The sequence below is a fragment of the Sceloporus occidentalis genome, unplaced genomic scaffold (assembly GCF_023333645.1).
Source record: "Sceloporus occidentalis isolate IW3139 unplaced genomic scaffold, rSceOcc1.0.p SCAF_2, whole genome shotgun sequence".
Classification (NCBI taxonomy): domain Eukaryota; kingdom Metazoa; phylum Chordata; class Lepidosauria; order Squamata; family Phrynosomatidae; genus Sceloporus; species Sceloporus occidentalis.
In genome coordinates, this window is record NW_028316982.1 from 99,855,648 (window position 1) to 99,880,781 (window position 25,134).

At 40.7% G+C, this 25,134-nt stretch overlaps 1 protein-coding gene across 1 annotated transcript in view; it reads left to right on the plus strand.

Moving 5' to 3' along the window:
* ADAMTS14 (ADAM metallopeptidase with thrombospondin type 1 motif 14) overlaps window positions 1-25,134 on the plus strand; it is a 109,936-nt gene that overhangs the window by 67,298 nt on the left and 17,504 nt on the right. The window contains exons 10-17 of the mRNA XM_089508353.1: window positions 2,172-2,285; window positions 5,709-5,857; window positions 8,144-8,319; window positions 10,004-10,137; window positions 12,708-12,831; window positions 14,327-14,410; window positions 19,259-19,422; window positions 19,800-19,965. Coding sequence (XP_089364479.1) covers window positions 2,172-2,285; window positions 5,709-5,857; window positions 8,144-8,319; window positions 10,004-10,137; window positions 12,708-12,831; window positions 14,327-14,410; window positions 19,259-19,422; window positions 19,800-19,965 — 1,111 coding nt within the window. The remainder of the gene's footprint in view (window positions 1-2,171; window positions 2,286-5,708; window positions 5,858-8,143; window positions 8,320-10,003; window positions 10,138-12,707; window positions 12,832-14,326; window positions 14,411-19,258; window positions 19,423-19,799; window positions 19,966-25,134) is intronic.

A 25,134-nucleotide genomic window follows, 5' to 3' on the forward strand; every position in this document is an offset into this window, starting at 1 on the left:
GCAGAAAGGTACATTTAATAAATATGGGTTGTGAAGGCTGATGAAAATGTAGTGCCATGATGTATACAAAGAGACAGGTTTAAGATAAAACAAAGGCATAAAACTTCTGGCCTTTCAGATGTTGTTGGACTGTAATTCCCATCCTCTTCACAATTAACCATGCTGGCTGACACTGGTGTGTCCAGTCTTCTGCTAGAGTATAGTCACCAGTTGATAATTAATTGTTTTAATGGCAGCCAGATTGTTCACCGGGAGATCTAGGGCTGACCATATAACACCTATATTAAAATATCTACACTGCTGTCTATTAGCTTCTGGGCACAGTACAATGTGTTGATTATAACCTTTAAAACCCTTTGTGGCTTGGGCCCAGCTTACTTATGGGATCACCTTCTCCCATAAAATCTACCCCTCACACTGAGGTCCTCTGGTAAAAACCCACTGCAGCCAGCAAAAATTAGGCTGGTGGTGGTTACCCAGAGGACATTTTCTTCTCCCACTCCCAAGTTATGGAATAGCCTGCCGGAGGAGATCCGACATATTGTCATTCTTAACTGCTTTAAAAAGCTGGTCAAGACATATCTCTTCTAGCAGGCTTTCCCAGACTAGCCTCTCAGGTGCCTCCCATCAATTGCCCCTCAATTGTCCCTGCTTAGTTTATAAGTAAAATGTATTTTTATTGTAGATGGGAGGATTTATGGGTTATGATGTTTTACTCTATTTTAATGTTGTTTTATTATTGTTAGCTGCTTCGATCTGAATGGAGAAGCGGGATATAAATAAATGTAGTTGTTATTATACTTGTTATAATTTTTATTATTATTAATTTTTCTTGAGTTAAACACATATGAAGATGTGTAAGAATTGACACACATTTGTCTGAGGCCAGGTCCACATAGATCAGAATGGTCCAGGAGCAGCTCGGAGTCCTCTGGCCTCCAAACTGCTCCAATGTCTGATCAGCATACCTAGATCAAGGAGAATGACCTTGGGGGTGGGGTCTGCACACCACCCCTCCAAAGTGTCCAGAAGCTGCATTGCAGCATCAGGCAGCTGTTCACATCTGCATTCCACTGTGCCACCTGCCAATGTGCCATACAGCGCTCCTTCTGAGGCTGAAAATGAGGCACCGAGCCTCAATCACATGGTTGTGTGCCTCATTCTGACATGAGAAGGAACGACACAGGGTGATGGTGGGTGCCATAGCGGGACACATTGTAAGTCATCTGCTGTTGCTCCAGAGCACTCCAAAAGAGCTGCAGCAAAAGGTAACTTTTTAAAAAAATGGTGTGTACATGGGGAGGTATACTGCTGGTTCAATGCTGAACTGACTGGACATTGTTTGGACTGTTTGCATCAGAACTGGGGATTGGGGCCTGCATCGTCCGAACTGCTCACAGGGTGGAAAGGGGGAGAGGAAGTCTTATTTGGTCTGTGCAGGCCACCCCTTGATCCAGGTATGCTGATCAGAAAGGCAGGATTGGCTATAGCTCCTGCTTATGTAGATACTCAGTTTTAGCTTGCTGCCTATAACAATCAGAGCTGAAAATAATTAAAAGCAACTGAAAGTGCTCAAAATTTTAAATTTGACTCTGAATGTTGCTAAGGGTGGAATTGTTTTACGTGGGAGTCTAATTTATTTATGAAAGTGATTGGATTACCCTCAAAGGAAGATGTTCAAAACGTGTATGTATTTCTGAACATTATATGCAGTTGAAGTTACCTCATTATTTAACAGCTTTAATTTGACAGGAAAAGATTTTATGTAAGTGAAACTTGTAAATCAACAGTTTTGCTATTTACCAAAGAAGAAGAAGCCTTAGGGAATATCCAAGTTTCATAGTAGCTATCAAACCAAGGGGAAAAGAGAAAATTGTTGTAAACCACCCTGAAATAATACTAGTTATTTAGTTGTCAAGGCTTACTTAAAAGGCACGTATTTAGGTGCTGCTTCTGCTTGACATCCTGTATTAAGCAGTTGAACATTTTCCTGGTATGCAGATAATGTGAAGAAAGAAGTTTAATTTGCTAACTTTTGCGTTATGACTTTCTGTTAAAGTGGCGGGTGAGGAGGTGGTACAAAAGGCAGCAACCCAAACCTGCATTCCCCATGATTTAAAAATGTTTGTTTGTTTTGTTGTATAAGACTTATTGCTTTTCTTTTTTCACAGTTTAGAACTTTTGACCCTTGCAAGCAACTGTGGTGCAGTCATCCAGACAATCCTTACTTCTGTAAAACAAAGAAAGGACCACCCTTAGATGGGACTGAGTGTGCATCAGGCAAGGTACCCATGCTCTAGAATAATACATTGGTCTTTTTCACTTTTACTAGAAGACTGCAATCTTCCTTCACATTTGCGGATTTGACTTTTATGGATTTGATTATTCACTGATTTTATTAATGTGTTCTCTCTAGGAATATCTAGGTCAGGGGTAGGCAACCTTTTTGAGCCGGGGGCCGGGTTGCTGTCCCTGAGACAACTGGGGGGCCGAAAGGGGGGGGAGCTTCCACCCTCCAGGGGCGGGGCCGCGTGCCGGGGTGGAGCTTCCACCCTCCGGGGGCGGGGCCGCATGCTGGGGGCGGAGCTTCCACCCTCCGGGGCGGGACTGTGTGCCGGGGGTGGAGCTTCCACCCTCTGGGGGCAGGGCTTTCTCTGCTCCCTTTCCCAACCTCCCGCTGTCTGAGAGACAGCTAGAAGGGGGGGATTGGGAGAGGGGGTGACAGGCGCGCGCCTGCTCCTCCTGCCCTTCCATGGCCCCCAGCTGCCTCTCAGAGAAGCAGTAAGGGCCCGTGAGAGGCAGGAGCAACAGGCGCGCGGCCCCAGCTCCTGTCCTCGGGGCTTTGCCAGGCCTGAGGTGTCCTCCGAAAGACACCTCAGGGCTGCCAAAGCCCCGTGGGGAGGAGGAGGCGTGTGCCTGCCCTCTCCTCCTTCGCCCCTTCTTTCAGCCGAAAGGGCTCCAAGGGGCCCTTTCAGCCGAAGGGGAAGGCTGAAACCACTCTCACTGTTAAAGCAGACCTTTTAGCATTGAAAGCACTGAAAATACACAGAAATGCACTTTGGAAAGTCACACTGTCTCACCTTCAGAAAGAGTTCATGTCCCACAAACTGACATATCACCATCACTACCACTCTCATTGTAAAAGCACACCTTTCAGCATTGAAAGCACTGAAAATACATAGAAATGCACTTTGGAAAGTCACACTGTCTCACCTTCAGAAAGACTGCATGTCCCACAAACTGACATATCACCATCACTACCACTCTCCTTGTAAAAGCACACCTTTCAGCATTGAAAGCACTGAAAATACACAGAAATGCACTTTGGAAAGTCACACTGTCTCACCTTCAGAAAGACTGCATGTCCCACAAACTGACATATCACCATCACTACCACTCTCCTTGTAAAAGCACACCTTTCAGCATTGAAAGCACTGAAAATACACAGAAATGCACTTTGGAAAGTCACACTGTCTCACCTTCAGAAAGAGTGCATGTCCCACAAACTGACATATCACCATCACTACCACTCTCCTTGTAAAAGCACACCTTTCAGCATTGAAAGCACTGAAAATACATAGAAATGCACTTTGGAAAGTCACACTGTCTCACCTTCAGAAAGACTGCATGTCCCACAAACTGACATATCACCATCACTACCACTCTCCTTGTAAAAGCACACCTTTCAGCATTGAAAGCACTGAAAATACATAGAAATGCACTTTGGAAAGTCACACTGTCTCACCTTCAGAAAGACTGCATGTCTTCATCTTCCTCCTCCCTCCCTCCCTCCTCTTCCTGCTCCTTCCTTCCTTCCTCCTTCTTCCTCCTCTTCTTCATCCTCCCTCCCTCCCTCCTCCTCTTGCTCCTTCTCTCCTTCCTTCCTCCTCCTTCCTCCTCTTCTTCATCCTCCTTCCCTCCCTCCTCCTCTTGCCCCTTCCTTCCTTCCTCCTTCTTCCTCCTCTTCTTCATCCTTCCTCTTCCCTTCCTCCTTCCTCCTCCTCCATTCCTCCTTCTTCCCCAGCACTTGCCCCCGCCCCCTGGGAGGCCAGAGGCCATCCCAGGGGGCGGGGGGAAGGAGCGCTCCGGCGGCCCCAGCGCTTGCCCCCGCCCCCTGGGAGGCCAGAGGCCATCCCAGGGGCGGGGGGAAGGAGCGCTCCGGCGGCCCCAGCGCTTGCCCCCACCCCCTGGGAGGCCAGAGGCCATCCCAGGGGGCGGGGGGAAGGAGCGCTCCGGCGGCTCCAGTGCTTGCCCCGCCCCCTGGGAGGCCAGAGGCCATCCCAGGGGGCGGGGGGAAGGAGCGCTCCGGCGGCCCCAGCGCTTGCCCCCGCCCCCTGGGAGGCCAGAGGCCATCCCAAGGGGTGGGGGGAAGGAGCGCTCCGGCGGCGGCAATCGGCGGCAGGGTCGGCCAGGGGCCGGTCCTACCGTGCTCGCGGGCCGCATCCGGCCCACGGGCCGTAGGTTGCCGACCCATGATCTAGGTCCTCCGGCACAGCTCTGTGCTTAACCAAATGTTGCACTGAAGGTCCTAGAGATTCCTAAAGTGAACACTCCACTAGGCATTTGTAGCTCCTCCAGCGCAATTCTGTGTCCAGCAGATGTTGACCACAGAGTTGCAATGGAGGACCTATTCCTAGAAAGGTGTTCTCTCAGGTAAAATAATAGTGTTTATTATTTGTGTTTTTTCTGGGGGACTTGTATCCCTAACTCCAGTGAATGTGAAGAGACCACTGTACTGTGTTGTATCCCTAGCCAAACACTTTGGCGTGTCCATGTGGTCACAGACCCATCATACCATTTACATAAATATTTAGTGACTACTATATACCTTTCCAGGTAGCTCTATACGTTTATGTGAATTATATCTTTTATTTTCCTATAACATTTACAAACATTGCCCTTGAATGTACCTCCCCCCATTGACAATGATAAGCAAAGTTTTCAAATTCAATTGTTTCCTCTTATATGATGATTGAATTACCTGTTGTAAAGCCACTTTGAAGACTTTCTGGTGGAAAAGTAATCTAAATAAATTTATATTGAATATAAATAAATACACCTAATGATACTAATATTTGACTCAGCAGTGGCTATTAGGATGCTGCTTCACACTGTGTTTGTCATGGTTATAGTAGTCTTGCACTGGTGTTCCCTACAGAAAAGTGTGATGGTCAGCTACATTTCAGTAAACATTCAGGGTCTTGTATCCAGGAATCCTGAATAACAGCAGGTTCCTAGAGTACATCCGTTGCATTGTTAGGAACAAATACTTCATGTTCACTGTGAGCATGGCAAATCTTATTGCAGATTATTACATAAATTCCTATAGCAGTCTTTCAGCTGTCCCAAATAAAAATACTATAAACATTTGGCAGGGAGACAAGGATAAGGGGATGATAAAAGGGTATCAACCTCAATGTTGTTTCAGTTTTTGCCAGGATATAAATTGGGTGCTACAGAAGTGACAGGCTTTTTTCATGAATACACTGTGCCACCCAGGCCCCCTGAGACCTTTCTTTATTACTTTAAGGTTTCGTGACTTCACAGCCATCACTGTCCGCCTGACCAATGAGAGTGGGAGAAACAGATTCCGAACCAAATTGTAAAGCCGGGTGCTTCTGTGGCTGTAGAACTGCTCTCCTCACTAACACTGGACAGTTATGAAGAGGCAGGTGTTCAGGTAACCCCTGTTTCTTCTCCTGTTCCAGTGGTGTTTCAAGGGTCACTGCATCTGGAAGACTTCAGAACAACCTTACAGCCAGGATGGCAGCTGGAGTTCCTGGTCCAAATTTGGTTCCTGCTCCAGGACTTGTGGGGGTGGGGTACGCTCTCGCAGCAGGAACTGCAACAATCCACCGTAAGTTTGGCCTTCTGGTAGGCAAGGATGTCATTTGGCAAGTTGTATCTCAGTGGGGAGTGAAGATGCCCTCTTTCCCTCCAATGCAATAAGAAGAGGGATGGAATTCTTTGCTTGTTTTCTTCTCTCGTGCAACAAAGAATGAAGAATTTAAGAATTTTTCTGGTTGAAATTATGAGGCATTTTGCGTATTTTAATGCTTTTTTTGAATTTAGAGACTTTTGTGTGAAAATTTTGTTTGCACAAGATATAAGTTTGTATAAAAAGCAATGTTTTGTGTAGAAAAACCTGGGATACTTTGTGTAATAAGACAACTATCTATCCTATCTATGCAAAGACAAAAAATTGTCCCCAGAGGCATTTTTTAAAAAAAAAAAACCCCTTGCAATAGTCAACCATTTTTGCAATGAGGCGTCTCGAAAGGGAAATTTTCTCAGTTAGGATTAGAGAATGTGGAAGTACACCTCTAACTATCATTTAAGCTAGAGGAGAGATTTGTAAGAAATGTTAGGACTAGGAAAGTAGAATCATTTATATATGCCAAAGCACTTGAAGGAGCACTTCTTTCTTTTTACCTTTATTGCCTTTGGACATATGATTGTCTGCAAAACAGCTAATTTAAAATTAAGATTGTAAATACTAGGAATTACTTATGGGATGCAGGTACAAGATAGCTAAGACATATAACCAACCTGCGCTGGAAGAAAGTAATTAGTTAGCTAAGCCAGCCATAATAGTGGCTGGAGAGCTCTTTCCAAGGCCAACTCCTGTAATGGTGGCCTCCTTTCTTCCGTGACTTTCTCTTAACAGTATTCCTTCTACATGCCTCTGCCCCACAAGCTTGGAAGTAAAAAAAACTGCAAACAATGGTGCTTGCTGTAATAACGCTGTGTGTGTGTGTATAGCAAAGATTTAATGAGGTTACATTTTACAAATAATGCAACAGATGAGAATGACCTTGGGGTTTGGGGCATGGGCATGTAATAAATGGTATTTTCTAATTACCTTTAAAAGCAACCTTTCAGGGGCATTTTAAAACCTTTTTATAGGCAATCTAAGCAGAATTGTTTAAGGTTAATACCACTTATAAAATCATTCCTAAAGCATTTGTCCTGGGAATAATTTTTTAAGCAATTTTAACAGTAACATACGGGGGCGGGGGAGAAATAGGGAATCTTATAATGAGTCACATTATAAAATAATTTCAAAAAGTAATTTTCCAAACTTTTCTTTATCAGCAAGTAACTTTGGCTGCTAGTTTATCTAAAGGCAGTGGGTTCAAGCTGCCATTCAAAATGTATTAAGGCCAGTGAACAGTTGATGTATATGTTGCTCTGAAGCATTGTGGAAAGTTTTAAGTGGAAGGCCATAGCATCACAGGCATTGCACTAGGTGTATCCTACTTGGAAACAAAGTACTTCGCAGCTGTCCAAGCCTGTCCTTTATCTTGGGAAGAATGTACAATGGAAAACAATTGTGCTCTTCAATACAAAATGTAGTAGAGGAAAAACCACAGAATCTGCATCCAGATGATACATCGGTTTCTGGATGTAAGCACTGTCCACTGTTGGTATCAGAAAAGATTATTTGTGCAGTTGGACTCTCCTATTTTAAAATAGAGATTGGATACCCACATCTCTGGAGAGCTTTAGTGGTGGGTTGGGCTAAAAGGGCCTTGGGATCCCTCCTAATTCTGTGAGTCTGCATAAAATTACATGAAAGATACATGCAGAGATATCATGTTGCAGAGTTGGCTAGACTAGAACCTTTATTTAATGTTAGGTTTGTCATTAATATGGGGAACCATTTGAACATGTAATCTGGTACCTCCAGACTGAAGTGGTAAAGTCCAGAATCTGAACTACGCAATGAATCTGAACAAATCTTTTAGTTCTTGGAAGAGACAAACAAGGGGACAGGAGGATAACAAGGGGTTTACTCAAGAGGCAGAGCTTAAAAAGGTACTTTTAATAAGCATGAAGATAATGACATTCTGATGCCATCCATAATTAAGCAGTGGTAGAATGATGTTCTGGGGCCCATTCCTCAATGGATGGCACCAATATATAATTGTATTCTTAATCCTTAAAAGTAACTTTCTGTATTCCCTTAGTTTAATTTGTGTGAGGCATATCAGTGGGTTTGCTGAAGAAACGGCTACAGAATCTTGGAAAAAAGAAAACAACAAGGCTGGCATTAGAATCAAACTGAAAGAAGTTTCAGTTTGAAGTTGGCTCTAACATATAAATTCAGTGCTTCCTAACCAATTATTCATATATTTTCCAGACCAGCCTATGGAGGCCGTCATTGCCCAGGTGCCACTTATGAGTATCAGGTCTGTAATACTGAGGAGTGTCGGGGTCCCTATGAGGATTTTCGTGCCCAGCAATGTTCCAAGCGAAATTCCTATTACACCCACCAAAACTCTAAGCATACTTGGCTTCCTTATGAACACCATGATGGTAAGTCAGTGAGACATTCAGAATACATTATTCTTTTAATGAGTCCAGATCATAGAGACCTAATCTTACTCTGTGTTTAAGGACTATATATCTTATGATTTGTTGGACTCCTGCATCCATCAGCTACAACCAGCATGGGCAGTGCTCCAGGGTGATAGTCTAGAGCTATAGTCAACCATCATGTAAAGGGACCCATCCTGGCCCTAGCAGAAAGTCTGAATTGGTCATATCAAGTTTATATATTGAGAAAAGTCTAACTGGGTGCATTTTGAATATTTCTTCTGAAATGATGTGGCATGAACTGTTAACTCCAAGCAGTTAAAATTCTTCACGCTAGCTAGAATAGCTAGTATATGGTACATAACTGGTTAAAATTAGATATGTAGGAGAAGAAATTTGGAGGCAGTGTCCTGCACAGAGTAGGGATATAATTCTTGCTGTCTCCCTGAAGGAAGCAACAAGTAATACAGCACACCTGCGTCATACATGGGCACACTATATGTGGCTTTCAGCTTATGCTGAAAGCCATGCACCACTCCACATGAGCATTCGCAGTATTTCCCTTATTGTTGGGGGGGGGGGGGGGGGTCCGGAACGGATTCCCCTGTGTAAGGGAAGGACCCACTGTATTAGTAATTTTTTTTCTACTCCAGAAGAGTCTTTGAAACTTGCAGAGTTTTTGAAGAATACATGCAGTTTGGGAGTTATTCTGTGCAAAATTTGCATCTAGTATTTTTGTGCAGAAAACAGTATTTTCTGAAGAGAAAATTATATTCAAATGAATTAAAATAATATTCAAATAAATTAATAAAATATTAATTTTAGTATTATTTCTGAGCAACTGAAGCCTGTGGACCTAAGTTACACTTGAGAATAAAACCCTTGGCACCTGCTCTTCAAAAATATATTATCTCTTAACATTATTTGCCTACTTGTGGGCTGCCTTTGCTGTGTGAAACATAGAATACCCATTATCTTCATAGCCTTTTATATACTGATTCCTTTTTGTAGTTAGAGTAGCCTTGTGTAAAGTATATTGGCTCACACACTGAAATAAACACGTGAGCAGGGAGCTGGACCATGGTGATTAGCTCCCTCCTGACATCATGTATCACCTCTTCTTTCTTGTGTATTATGTTTCATGTCCTTTTAGACATTTGCACTGAATGCACAGATGGGATAATGAAACATGTGGTTTGGGAGTGAAGTGGTGGGTGAATATCTGTTCCCATATCATGTACTGATTTCAGCTAACAAACAGCTAACAAAGTGATGGATGTTGCTGTGGCACAGTCCTGTTAATGCTTGAAAAAAATTGCTGTAATCAACTCTCATCTCATGGAGTAAAAGAAAAATTAAATTAACTGACAAGTGAATTTAACTAAGCACCCTTGCCTTTGTTTACGAAGTAGCTTTATAATTATGCCTCCATCATTCAGGTTTTCATGCAGGTGAAATTTGGGGTGATTATTTTCTTTGCAAATAAGGAGAGATTGATTCAAGCAGGATAGCACCCTGAAGCCTTTTAGAAGTATTTTTCAACTATGATTAAATATAGAAACTGAATTATGGTGAAAGCATTTTTTCCTCCTCAGAATTCTGAATGAGAAAATACTGAGTCCCACTTTTGTCTCTATTATCTGTACACAGTACCAAATATTTTGATGTGTTTATTTTACTGCAGATGCTCAGAAGTGTGAGCTGATATGCCAGTCTGAGGAAACTGGAGATGTGGTATTTATGAATCAAGTTGTTCACGATGGCACCAGGTGCAGCTATAGAGACCCCTACAGTGTTTGTGTGAGGGGGGAGTGTGTGGTATGTAACTGAACCTGCAGGTTCATCCATTTTCCATTTTCTCCCTAAGGCAGGAAGAGAATGTCTTTAAAGATGTTGATTGAACCTTCACAAATATTATCCTTTTTGTAGATGGGTAGGTTTAAAAAAGGTCTGTCCCAAATGTTTTGTGCCAAATGATTTGATACTTCTTTTTAAATTAGTGCATTTGGTATAGCAAAACAGACTGGTCAAAAATACCATGCAGATTTTTTTGCATTTTTCCTCTCTAGTGGCCACTGCTTCTTGGTAACATTTTCCTCCTTTTTTGCCCTTAGAGTCCTCTGTTTATTTATCTGCACTGTTGTGGGAGCCTTCTTTTGTGGTGACCCACACAATTTTGTGGAAAATATTTTAATTCAAACAATTTTTGAAGCAATTTCCCCCCACAAAGCCCGAGGCCTTTTGAACAAATGAACTTTTCTCAAAAAGTCAAATACCAAAAATGTCACAGAAGTTTCCCATTTCCTTGGTGGGCTATCTTGATCTGTCATGAAACTCGTTTTTTCATCAAGAACAAGAAAATTTGCAGTGATTCTTTACATTATTATTGACTGGTAATGTTAGGAGCCCTCTATCTAGAAGCCCGCAGGAGACTTCAGATGATATAGAAATAAAAATCTCCTTATGTAAAAGTTAAAATCTTACAAGCTTATTCTTATCTTTACTTCCCCCTCCCCACTACCTTTGCTATCTGTGAGTATATCTTCCATGTGATACATGATTTGTAGTTTTAATGCTTTGTGATTAACAGTGTGATAAAGATTTTATGTGGTTTTTAGGTTGCTATTGTTATGAATGCACACTTTGTTTCTACAAGTATTTCATTTCTTCTTTTTACAAGAAACCTTTGAATAGCATGAATAAATAAATAGTCTAGATGTGCTGAATCTGGCCAACTCAAGACAATCAATACTACATGGCAGGGAGGGAAGAGTGTGACCCAATGAAAACCCAACTCCAAGATCTCTACATCTTCAGGGGATTTTATTTTTTTGCAAAGCCACTAAATTTAGTGGCGTGATTTCAAAGGAGTGCCATTTGCTATCAGAATTTGGTCTGCAACTAGAGCTTCTTGCCTCCTCAACATACCTCTCCTCAGTGGGTGCAGCACCTCCACACCTGCTTTGTCATGGAAGAAAAAGTAAGAGAGGATAAGGAACAAACTGACATAATGATAGCAACTATAGTGTTTCCTGCATATCACTGGAAGAGGAGGAGGGAGCATGGACTAGTTGACTGTTTTTTGTGGGGTGAGAGGATATTTTGTCCACAGGATGTGTAGGGATGCTAGAGCGCCTGCTATTGCTGCTTTTATTCTTCTCTTTCCAAGGTGAAGAAGATGCCCAGGCAAAATTAACTAAATGACTAACTAATTAAGCACAAAAATTGCAGGGAGCCATCTTTCTGTTTGCCTGCCTGCCTGTCTATCACTGGCTTGCTGGATGCCTTCTCATCTTTCAGTCACTTGTAACTTCTGCTTCCCCTCTCATCCTGCCCACAGTGACAGAGGCACAACATGATTTTAATATGTCCCATGGTATTTTTTTCCTCCTACTTCCTCCTTCTGTGTGTTCCTTTGCATATTTACTTGGAGGCAAGTCTTGTTCGTAATCACTGTTGAGTTTATCATACAGGGCACTTACTGCTGCCCAAACACTGCCCAAGTGTTTCCCAAATGTTTCAGAAGTGCCGGAGGTGGGATCATCCACTGTGCTTCTGAAACGTCATAGAGGCTTCCTGCTTCCCTTCCATCGCAGAAGTATTCATGGGGAAACCTTGGGAAAGCCATTTTTATTAATAGGATCTTTCATCAATAAAAATGGCTTTTCCGAGGCTTCCCCACAATGGAAGGAAAGTGGGAAGCCTCTATGACGTCTGAGAAGTGCAACAGATGATCCCACCTCCGGAGCTTCTGAAATGTTTGGGCAACACTTGGGCAATGTTTGGGCAGTGGTAATTGCCCTGTGTGATAAACTCTTAGGGCTTATCCCATATTACAGAGGGGAGAGAGAAAGTGACAGAGATAGTGACAGAGAGTGCCCTCTTTCCACTTCTCAGTATTTTTAATTTTGGTTTTCTGTAGTGTAAGAACACCACACAAAAAACTTTTTCAAGATTAAAAAGCAAATGAAAACAAAACTGTGGCTCTTGAGTATTTGGCGAACCTGGAAAGTGGTCCCTGGATCATTCACAGTTGCTCAATCTGCTATATAACTTTACCATCTCCAGACAGCAATGTCTCCCATGTTGTCTTGCAAGATACTCACTTGTAATAACCATGGATTATGTAAGTAGTTTATACAATAGCCATAGCAAGAGTAATTTCCAGATGATAATGAAATGCTGTATTTGGTTTTGGGTATAGGTCTTATTGTAACAAATGTCTTGATAATCAGGCCTTCCATATGTGTATGAAAATGAATAGTGCTGAGCTAGTACTAGACTGATCTGCATAATTGCTGATTAAAGTCTGTTTCTAAAGTAACAGTTTTGAAATTTAACCCCAGTGCCATTTTCTATGTTTTTGTGTTTCTTCATGATGATGCTAGCATGTTGGTTGTGACAAAGAAATTGGCTCTCTGAAGCAGGATGACAAGTGTGGCGTTTGTGGAGGTGACAACTCCCATTGCCGGACAGTGAAGGGGACTTTGGTCAAATCACCAAAGCAAGCTGGTAAGAGCAGAAGGGTAATTTCCTCTCTTCAGTAAAGGCCAGAATGTTTCTAAGGCTTTTTAAAGAAATTATCTTAGAACCACAGTTGATTTATGAGGTGTAGTCCAAAATGCAGCTGTACCACAAAAACAATGGTGATCAGCTGAGATATATTTCCTCCAGCTTTTGGTTTAGCATTACATTTGTCAGCAGAACACAGCTTTCTGTTTTTCCTGAAATTTTGGATAGTCTACTTGGGTTTTAGACTGACTGCCTCTCTCTCACTGTCTGATTTAATATGCAGTTCTTTTTGTATTTTTTGGATAGAAGCGAAACCAGGGTGCCTGACTGTATATTACAGCTGCAAACATTAATTTCCTATCTCTACATGTTTTCCTGGTTATGTGTCAAAAAGATATAGTTTGATGACATTGCATTTGATGTGTCAGTCTGTAGTGCAGTTCATTGGTGTCATCTTATGGGGGATGGGATGAGAAAAGTTGAATGCTGTGGTGCTGTGCCATGTACTAGTTCATCAAAAATTCAGGACCAAATGTGGTCAGGATTGGGGAAGCTATAAGGTGATATCAGTTATGCATCTGCCATAATACTTTGTTATGTTTGACTAATACTGAAATGAAAATGGTAGCTATACATGTTATGCTGTTGGTGCCAGTCTAAGATAGTCTGGAATATCATTCACCAGTTACTGTTAATGCTGAAGTTATCCTGTTTTGAATTTAGTGTATACATTATTCCAATAGTACATTTGTATGTCTTTATGTAGGCATATAGAATGTGCACAAAAGAACACCATTTCTAGACATTTCCTTATCAATTGGCAGTATCAAATTTATGGGAAATATAAATTTATTCAAAGCTTCCATCTATTAGTGAAGGTGTATATGTATTTAATTTATTTATTCACGGTATATTAATCAGTGTACAATAGATTCTGTTTGTTCAATTTGTATATATATTTTTGATGTCACTTGACTGTTTGAGTATTATACAGTCTATGGAATTTACAGTTTGTGCTGTCCAACTAGCCATATTCTCCATTTAGGTCTCACTAAATGAAATATACAGTACATATTGCTTTAAAATAAACCAGTAGTAATCTCTATTGGGTTTTTAAAAATATGTTTGTTCCTCAACATGAGGAACACAGGAAAATGATATTCAATTACTTATTCTAGATTGTGTTATCTAGATCACAAGAAAATTTCCATTTATCTTAATGTGGCTTGCAAGTCGCTCTGAGAGCCTTTAGGGCCGAAGGACGGGGTATAAATATAGTAAATAAATAAATAGATTTTATACATATATGTTTAACTAAACATACTTGGTAGCTTCAGCAGAATCAAAGGATCCTTTTTAAAGATGAGACCAATTATTTCCTTTAAGTAAAGTCAACTGCTGCTTCAGAGTCTAAGAGGGAGTGTTTCATGGATCTCATATCTGACTATAGTGCAGCTTGTTTTAAGAACGTTTTCCTCCCTTTTGGAATTTTCAGTCGGTGCTTTGAAAATGTTCGAGATTCCTGCAGGCGCCAGACATGTTCAGATTGAGGAGATGGAGCCTGCTCCCCATACACTTGGTAAGACCCAAACATGATTACTGGGTAGAATTAGAATCAACTTCATCACATCTTAAATGGTTTATTCAAAGAGTTTTAAATACTCAGGTTCTCAAAAAGAGCTTATTGAACATTATAGGATTCAATCTAGTGAGCATTACATTCTTTAAATGCATCCTTATTGTAATGGGAGAAACAATAAGTAATGTTCACAATCAACTCAGTGGGCTTTTGCAGTGCACATTGCAAATCTTGAGTGAATATATATATATATATATATATATATATATATATATATTCATTCATTCATTCATTCATTCATTCATTCATATTTTTAGAGTGGTTTTTCCTTTGTATCCTGTGCCAGTTTCATGTCATCATTTCCATAGTGTAACTCACTGCGGGGGTATGTAAGAAAAGGAAAATATTATGCGGGGTACCGCCTAACAACAACCAAATCGGCACTGAACTCAAAATATTAGGCTAGAAAGCTTTACAGCAACATTTTCCTAAAATACACTGTTGCAAATTATTTTATGGGAGGAGTACATGGTCTGGATTATCATTGATTATTTCTACTTCTTCAGAAGAAGGCAAACCACTTCTGAGTATTTCTTTGCCTAAGAAAACCCAGAAATTAATAGAGTTATAAGTCGACAGGCAACTTGAAGCCAAAAAGAAAGACACACATAGACACACACACCATACGGTGTCCTTGGTGGCTTTTAGAGTAACACTGTAAGTAATTGGGAAAAATTACAAATCCCTGACTTAGGTAGTTTACCATTGTAAATATTAACAGTGGGAGAATCAGCAGAAGGAAAGAAGCAAAAAAGGGGGAGGGAAGAGCAGTCAGGAAGAATATGCAGGTGTGCGATTAAGTGTGTTTCAGAGCAGAAGAGAGACTGAAGGGTTAATCCAAAGACTTCATGGAAGGATATATTTTCCCTCTCTCTTCCACTTTTATCAGTTACTCATATTCTGGTGTTTGCAAAATCTATCCTGAGACTTGGAACTGGCAAGAACTGCAGAGACTGTGATCTCTTATTGGTCTTCATACAATGCTCCTCTATGTGCAACACAAACTTGAAGAGGTCTGGACTTGAAGCCAAAATCTCTCGTGCTCACAGGGAGAGAGGAGGGGAACCAGTGTGTGTTTTCTTTTCACTCAGGAACTCTATTAATTCAGGATGACTTGGAATGCCAGGCTAGACTTGTTATGTCAGTGGCACAAACAAGCCAGGCAAATGCTTTAAAGGAAATGAAAAATAAGTTGCAGTCTAAGCCAGAGGGTATCTGGACAATAAGGAAGCGGACAAGAGAGAACTTTTCTTCTTCTTCCAGTTTCAGACAAGACAATTTAAAAACTAGCATTATTTCATTATAGCAAAAGGGTCACTGTCCTTGATGGAGGTGGCACACCCAAGGAGAGAGAGGGCTTCTATATATTACAACAACTTCTTTGCAAAGGAGGGGTGTGGCTGTGTGTGGAGAGGAGAAGAGAAGGATAAGTAGACTTTGCTTCCCCTGCATCAATTGCCTTTTAAAAAACCTTTCCCATAGGAGTTAATGTCAAATGTTCCTTTATATGAGATAAAATGAAAAGATAATTTAGGGTGACCACTGGATAATTTGCCTATTTGTGAACACAAGAGCCCATTAGTAGAGATCTAAAAACCTAAATATTTAATCCTCATGTGCAAGGATGAATAATTATTACTGTTTTCTCCAGAATATTTCTGCAGTTATTACCAGTATTTACACACCCTAAGGTATTTCAGAAATGATTCTGCACAGAAATACATAGATTTTTGGCATGAAACTTATCTTTTGGGGTAAAAATACAGGATACCCACTTTTTGTCCAAAATTTGTCCGTTTTGTCAAAAACTTGCATGAAGTAAAGCCACGTGATATTTTAGAAAAAACAACATTTTTGCATGAAAACTGTGGCTTTTGTACTAAAACCATTTTTACACAAAAAGCGCTGTTTTCGGAACCCATATTATTATTGTGTGTGCAAAATTGCTAGGGGTTTGCACAACACAATATAAATATAGAGCGAAAAGTGTGGAAATTTTCCCCCAGTGTCAGGAAGTCCTTTTTTTTCCCAGCCAGAAAATGAATAGCAGAGAATATTATTTCCATACTCTTTAATCGGGCCTATCTCTGCATAGTCCACTTGGGGCTAGTTTCTTAGATTGGAATTTTGAAAGACATGTTTGGTTAAAGGCAATCAAATGTGATTTAACAGGTGGATCCAGTTTGAAACAACAATTAAAAATACTTGAAAACATCCCAACAGATACCTTCTGTAATGACCTAATAAGAGCAGTAGCAGTTAAAATAATTTGTTGTTGTGTGCCTTCAAGTGGTTTCAGAATTATGGCGACCCTAAAGCAAAGTTTGAGAGGCAGCATGACATAGCAGTTTGAGTGTTGGACTACAACTCTGGAGTCCAGGGTTAAATTGCCAGCTCAGCCATGAAACTCACAAGGTCACCTTGGGCAAGTCACATACTCTCAGCCTCAAGGGAAGGAAATGTGAAACCTCCTCTGAATGGATCTTGCCAAGAAAACCCCATGATAGGTTCTTAGGGTCACCATAAGTTAGAAACAACTTGAAGGCACACAACAATAAAAGCACAGTTCTTTTGGCAAGATTAGTTTAGAAGGGGATTGCTTTTGCCTTCCTCTGAGGCTGAGAGAATGTGACTTGCCCAAGCTCATCAAGCAGGTTTCCATGGCCCAGTTAGGATTTGAACTCTGGTCTCTAGAATTGTACCCAACGCTCAAACCACTACAGCATGCTGGTTAGAATAGAGGAACATTAAATCAAATGTAAATGTAGGGCCCAAACAGACAGACCAAAATAAAGCTGCTTCGGGTCACTTTGGAAGTGTGCTGTTTAAATGATGCATGCGTCCTACGAGTCCAAAAGCCATGCTCCAGTCCTAAGGACTGGAGCGCAGCTTCTGGCCTCTTAAGATGCATCTGTCATTTAAACAGCATACCTCCAAAGTGACCCGAAGCAGCTTTATTTTGGCCTGTCTGTTCAGACCCTGTAGACTTGCTGATACCTGAGTAGTGAAATTGCCTTCTCACATTCAGGGGAGTGAGAGTTTAGTGAAACTAATTAAGAATGACATTCCATAGCTAGGAAATGCCATCCTGCCAGATAGTCAAATTGGATCCAATTGCTCTAGTGCTGGAAATTATCTGTCCCTTTGGAAGAAACTCCTAGCATTGTCCCAGCCAAACTAAAAAATGGCCAAACTTCAAATTGCCCAGATTAGAAATGCATTGAGAAATGAAGCTTGAGAAATGATCCTTCCAGTTGAAGGAACTGAAAGGGTTTAAGACACTGGTCTGCTGTTGTTATTAATGATAAACTTTTCATAGTAATCCTGAACATTCAAACTACTTCATGTATGATATCTCTTTAGTGCTTATCTCATCCTTGTAATATAGGCCAGTATTGTCTTTGTCATATTGTCAGTGGAAGCTAAGATAGAGCAATAGTAGCTTGTTTAAATGCCACACAGAATGTTCTGCTAGATATGCAATTTGAAAAGGGGATGTAGTGACTGAAACTGTTGGCAATAAGTGGATGAGTTTTAGCATTCTTATCAGCATCATGGTGAGAGGTTAGCAGCTGTTCAGTGGCATAGAAAGGGTTAATTTATATTTAGTAGGCCCTGTTAGATCATATTACTTTAGCTGGACAGTTCAAGAAACAGACCAGTAGCTGAGAAGAAACCAGTGGCTGGGAACAGACTGGGGGAGTAAATTTTGCTGTTTGCAATGTGTTGTACAGTTCTCATAGCAATAAGAATGAAACATGGGTCATGCCGGTGTAGTTCAGTTTGCTTTATTTGATTTTGCCTTATATGAATGCTTGGAGCCTGTCTTCTAGGAGCCTCACTGGGGTGGGCATCCTCACCCAGGGATCTGCTACAGCAGGCATGGGATAGTCTATGTGGAATTAATCTGGTTTGAGAAATCAGTTTTACAATTTCTGTGAAGGGATGCTTGAACCGATCAACTAACTTAGTACAACTCAGAGTGGTGGTCCATGGACTAGTGCTGGTCCTCAAGCCATCAACTGCTGGCCCCTCGCAAGTTTTCAGAAAAGAATCAATTGTAGCCAAATCAAAGGTGTTACCAGTCCCTGGCACACCAGAAAAAGAAACTACCAGTTCCTCACATCAGATAGTTTGAAATGCACTGAGCTAAGCCACAGTGATGCTTTCTTTGCTATAGACCTTCTGCTGGATCATTTACCACCAATAAAGAATATTTTATGCCAGTTATATGGGCCAGTTTTCAGTACCAAACAAAGTCTTGGGGAGGTCTGAAAATGCAGTTGGTTGCATTTCAGAAACCACAGAGGCACTATACTTCACTAGCTTTCACAATCCTGGAGGGGGAGGGTCATTGTAACCCAAGATACTGTTGAGAGGGGCCTAATCCAAACTAATAATCAAAATATTATTAGAAAGTGAAAACACTTTTTATGTGGTCATTGGTCCAAAACACACTGCAGAAATAATCCAGTCTAGACTGCTTTAGCTGCCCTGGTTCAGTGCTAGGGAATCCTGGGAATTGTAGTTGATTGTGGCACCAGAGCTCTCTGACAGAGAAGGCTAAATGACTCACAAAACCACAGTTCCTAGAAGTCCCTAGCACTGACCCAGGGCAGCTAAAGTGGTCTCAAACTGGATTATTTCTGTAGTGTCTTTTGGATCATAGACTACATTGACCTAGGCTGCTCTGTGGCTTCTACCTAAATTCCTTTTGTGTCAAATCCCTCTGCCACGTGCAAAGAATGTTGCAGCAAAGAAATTTACCCTGTCGACTTATTTCTCTAGCTGTTAAGAACCAAGCTTCTGGCAACTTCATTCTTAACAACAAGGGCAAGGATGTCAAGAGCAGCACCTTTCTAGAAATGGGCCTGGAATGGGAATATACAGTTGAAAATGGCAAGGAAAGCTTGAAAACCAGTGGGCCCCTACATGAAGCCATCAGCATCCTGGTGAGTTTTAGAACAAATCTGATAGGTTGGTGCATGGAGAAATAATGACTAGCAATGTTTTGCCTTTTAAACTTTTTTTCTGGCAACACTAGGATAACTATTTAAGAGATTTAGTTGAGGAGCGCATTGAATTATTAATATTATATACAAACTCTGTGCAATTAGGAATGCTGGGGTTATTGCCTTTGTTTTATAAATTAAAAACTGAGACTAAGAGATTAGCTAAGAAAAAGCTTATAGGAGCTCAGATTTAGCTATCTAGAATGTGTACACCACAATAACTTGCTGAATTGTGAGCACTCTTGTCAATTTGTATAAAGAAAAGACAGAATTGTTTTCTCTCTCACTACAGTTCATCCCTTTTTGTTTAATTCCAGGTTATTCCACAAGAAGATGATTCCAAGAGCAGCCTGATGTATAAGTACATCATCCATGAAGATCTCCTTCCTGTCATTGGAAACAACAACGTCCTGCTTGAAGAAATGGACACTTATGAGTGGGCTCTTAAGAGCTGGTCTCAGTGTTCTAAAGCTTGTGGTGGAGGTATTTTCTTATTTCTGTTTCTCCTGATATGTAAACATCTGGAAACACCTTCAGCAGGTGGAGTGAGTTGAGTATGCATCAGACTGACTCTCCTATGCATGTATATTATGTGTAATTGCACAGCTGAAGACATGAAGTGGATCTCTTGAAAACTGGTGTATTTGCAGTGATGCAAGGAAGATATTTATCTCATGGCAGGTCAAACACATTTGGAAGTCATCACTTGAATTTTTCCCCTCACTAACATGTACATATTATTTATTCTTCATATACTTCGTTAAAAGCTATTAAGCATTGATAGATAGAACCGCCATTGGCAGTAGTACTGCTGTTATTTAATTTATTTATTACCTGCCTTTCCCCCAAAACTGAGACTCAAGGTGGCTTTCAGTTAAACACTAGTCCACTGCAAGTAAAGTAATAAAGCTACAACAACAACAACAACAACAATAATAATAATAATAATAATAATAATAAATTATTTATATCCCGCCTCTCTACAAAATGCAATCGGGGAGTCTTACAAGATTACAAAGGTGGAGAATTCTTAATCAGAAATACTTTGAGAGCCTCTGAGCATTTGTAGAATATTTTCCTCCAAAACTGAATCACTACATCCTTTCAGCCTCTCCACTTCAGTCAAGAAGTGTGTTGGCAAATATCTGTGATATAATATATATTTTGCAGGAAGTAGTCAGGGATCCCACTTCAGTCTGTAGCATTTTCAGCTCAGATGATGGGCTATTTAACAAGCCCACTATTCTCTCCCATCTTACTATACTTGTCTAATTAAAAGGGAGATGGGGAAGAAGAAAAGAAGGAGGAGGAAGGAGAAGGAGAAAGAGAAAGTGAAGGAAGGTAAAAAAGCTGAATGGAGAGGTTGACAGACAAGGAGAGGGAGAATGAGAAGCCAAGAGAGAAGGGCTGAGGAAGGCCTTTCAATTAATTATCCCAATGTGCACAACAATATTACAAAAGGATTCACTGCACCTTATCTCAAATTATACAGTATTGTATAGTATACAGTAATTATACATTAGAAGCCAGTCAGCAGTATAATCAACAGAGGAGGAGAAGTTAATGAAGAAAGTTACAGTGCCTCCTCCAGACTTCAAACACATTCATTCCATACAGGCTCATGGGGAGCAGGGGAGGAGAGCATTCTGAAGTGGTCTTGGCTGCTTGGCAGCCTGGGTCTCCACACAAATGTCTTCATCACCATTCCATCACATTTCAAGACTTACCCTTTTCTTCTTTTCCATTCTTTGATGTTGTTTCTTCTGCTGCACTGATCTGTGCTCTAGAAAGTTCTTTTTCACATTCATTCATTCTCTACTTCTTCCTATCCTCCAGATTAGCCTGCCTATTAGCAGAGTTATGCAATGTGTTTTCCGCAGTCCTAATATTTCTAAGTCTGCAGCCCTTCCCATTTTACTCAGTCTGATGCACAGAGAGAAGCAAGCATCTTAATGAATTTTAAGAAATTTAATATTCAGGGATGTAATTAGAGGAGTATGAGGGGTTCAGCCCACTCTTAAGTGACAACCTAAAGTGGATGACACCACTGCTCTCCATACTTCTGTCTTTTTGGCAGAAGCAGGCTGTGGAATCCGCCTGTGTCCCTTCAAAATGGTGGAGCTCAGTGGAAGAGATGGTCTGAATGGGACAAGGCTCAGTGGGAGGAGAAAGAAGAGGCTTCAGGGTTTTTTTTTCTCCAAAATTTTCTTTTAAAAAATTATTCTTTTAAACGTCACATCTTACCAAATTTCTACTTTAACCACATGGAACTATGTCCATGTAAATGCATTTAGGCAGTGTGTATGATATTGTAATTTGAAGGTATAATTTTAATGTCAGTAGCAGTTTATGTCACAACTGTTGCCATTCAGTGATATATGGGAATTACAATTTATGAGTAGCATTAGCACAAAAAACATCACTAAGGGTTCTGTATGGTTTGGTATGGGAAGAGGTCAGTGGTGTGTGTGTGTGTGTGTATATGTGTGTATGATACAATAAATTACTATATCAGGTGACACTAACCCTAGTGATGCCATTACTAATATCCTGATTTGCTAAAGTTTATTTTTACTGCAGCATTAATTATGGAATCTAGAAATTTAGAGCTAAATACCAGAAAAAACATCTGAATCAATAATTTAACAATTAATTAACTAGAGATTTAAACACTCTGAACAAGATCCTTACCATATATACTCATCTATAAGTTAAGAAATTTAGGTCAAAAAATTGACCCCCAAAAACGTAGCTCGACTTATACACAGGTCAATATGGTAGCTCCTTTCAAGCCTCTTCGCAGCTGGGCTTGCAGGGACAGCCCAGCTGGAAAGAGGCTGGGAAGTCCGATCCATCATCTCCGCAACCTGTCCCCAACTGAGCTGCCTCTGCAGGGATAGTCCAGCTGGGAAGGAGCTGGGGCCATCCATCATCCCTGAATCCTTTCCCCAACTGGGCTGTCTCCGCAGGGTCAGCCCAGCTGGGGAGAAGCTGGGAAGGGGGATGGATTGACCCTGATGCCTCGCCCCATCTGACCTTTGACTTATCCATGGTTCATATGAAAATCCACACTTTGGGGACCAAAAGTTGACCTTGACTTATACACGAAGTTGACTTATAGTCAAGTATATACAGTATATGCCTGTTGTGGCATTAAGGGCATTTTCTCAGCACTACTGGAGGGGAGGAGGTTTTAGATTTGTTAATCTATGGAAGGATAGCTTCCTGTAGCTTTTGTTGTGATCAAAAAGAGAAAATAGTTGTCTCGTGTTTGTAATGTAATATAATGCATTTGTAACATAAAACAGTGGACACTTTAGATCCACTTATGTGGTTGTTCACAGTACCCATTTTGGAAGCAAGTTAAATAATAAATACTGAGTGAAGTAATGCAAGCATATGTCCACAGCAGTTAAACAAATAAATCAGTTTTTGAAAAGCCTGGTCAAAACTTGCTGATCCAAGTCTGCTTTGTTATAGATATGTAAGCTCTGTTTCCAGTCCACAGCTTACATTCCAGATTGTGCCCATGACTGGGTTTTGATTTCTGACTGTTGTATCTCACTAAAGTGGTATTCTCTTTGCCCGTCCCATTGTTTCTCTAAGCAGGCACTATGATAGGAACTAGAACTTGGGAAAGTTACTTTTTTGAACTATAACTTTCAGAATTTTCTAGTTAGTATAGTCAAAAAATTATTTCCAAGGTTTTCTAGGAATGATGCCCATTTGCTAACACTCTTCAGATGAAATGACCAGTTGGAGCACTTTGTTGTGAATGAATTCTGTTCACATGTTTGCTTTAGCATTTTTTTAGGTGAAAAATTATCAGTAAGCCAATTTTGCTTGATGTAGGGTGGAGGAATTGTTTTTCTTAGAGAGAAATTTTGAAATTGGCTGAGTGGTAAATTATTTGTGTAAGGAGGGGTTGCATACTGGAGTTATCTGGGTGAATGTAACTTATGTACAGAAAGCAGAGCTTGGAAAAGTTACTGTTTGGACTACAGCTGCCAAAATCCCCATCCTCCATTTAGCTTCCTTGGAATTATAGTGCAAAAAAGTAAGCTTTCTAAGCTAGGAGAATAAGTGCTCCACTGTGTAGACATTTGTACAGTTTATAAATGTCTACATATGTCTACATATAAATGGGGCATTTAAAAGTAACTGGTGTGCTGTCTTTAGGGCTTTCAAGTGATCAGAGAATGATGGAATTCTGGGAGTTGTAGTTTTGTGAGACACTCAGCCTTCTCTGCCAGAGAGCTCTAGTGTCACAAGAAACTACGAATCCTAGAATTCCATAGCATTGAACCATGGCAGTTAAAATGGTGTCAAACTGGATTATTTCTGCAGTGTGTACGTAGCCTTATTGGCTGGTGAAGACTTGGTGGCATCCAAATAGTGTGTGGCTACATCTGTATAGGCAGATGTAGAATGGCAAAACCTCCAGAACACCACTGGAGCTCTTGGTAGATTAAGCCATTGTTCTGCGTTTGGCAAGGCCCCCAGCTTTCCTCGGGCCACCAAATGGCTGTGTAGTAGGGACTGCAGTAGCTGAAATGGAAGTCCCAGAGGGAGGTGAGAGGGGGAATGTAGTGTAGTCTCTCCTGCGGAACTTCTGTTCTACATTTCTGTGGTGCAGAATCTCAGCCCTAAAGTGCTGATTGAAATAATTTGGCCAGCTGGAACTTATTTTGAAAACAGAACCTGATTTTAAGAGATTGTTGCTACAGAAACTTTATCAGAGCTCGTCACCTGTTAGTATGTGAAAGAATGTAATTACATCTGGCTAATGGGATTTGCATTCATTTATAACAGCTGAATATGAGAAAAGGATCCAAATTAATCTTTCCCTTTCCCTTTCTCTTCCTCCCCACCCCCATCCCCACAATTGTGTCCTTCTAGCATGTATTCAGCTTTCAAAATTTATTAAAGGTGGCAACGCATTGAATGAGAGCTAGACTTAATTGTGCATACAGTTTGTTGCTTTGGTGGTTGTGTGCCTTCAAGTCATTTCTGACTTATAGCAAACCTAAGGTGAACCTATCAAGGGGTTTTCTTGGCAAAATTTGTTCAGAGAGAGTTTGCCATTGCCATCCCCAGAGGCTGCGAGTGTGTCAGATGCCCAGGGTCACCCAGTGGGCTTCCATGGCTGAGCTGGGAATAAGCCTTGATCTCCAGAGTTATAGACCAACATTCAAGCCACTATGCCATGCTGGTTCTCATGCATATGGTAGACCAGGTTAAATCAGGGATCTACTGTTAATATGACTTAGTCTGGATCCAATCCAGTATGAATGGATACTGTACATTGATATCTGTTTTGTCACATTGCATAGAGATTGCATAGCAGCCTCTCCTATTGACTGTGCCACCTATTCTAAGCTTTCTAATACCTTCCCTAAAATATTTTAGTATCAGGGTACTCCCTACACATAGAATTTCTCAGGTAATCTCCAGAGTAGGGATGGATGAATTAATATTTCCAGTGCATGCTACTTTTGCATATGATGAATTATAAATTTTTCTATCTGATATTCATCGGGCTGCATTTTTTAAATTAATTATTCTTATAAACAATTTCCCTTAATGCAATTTACCTTAATATACTCATTTTAATAAACAACTTTCAGCCAACAAATGCATTATAGAATTCAG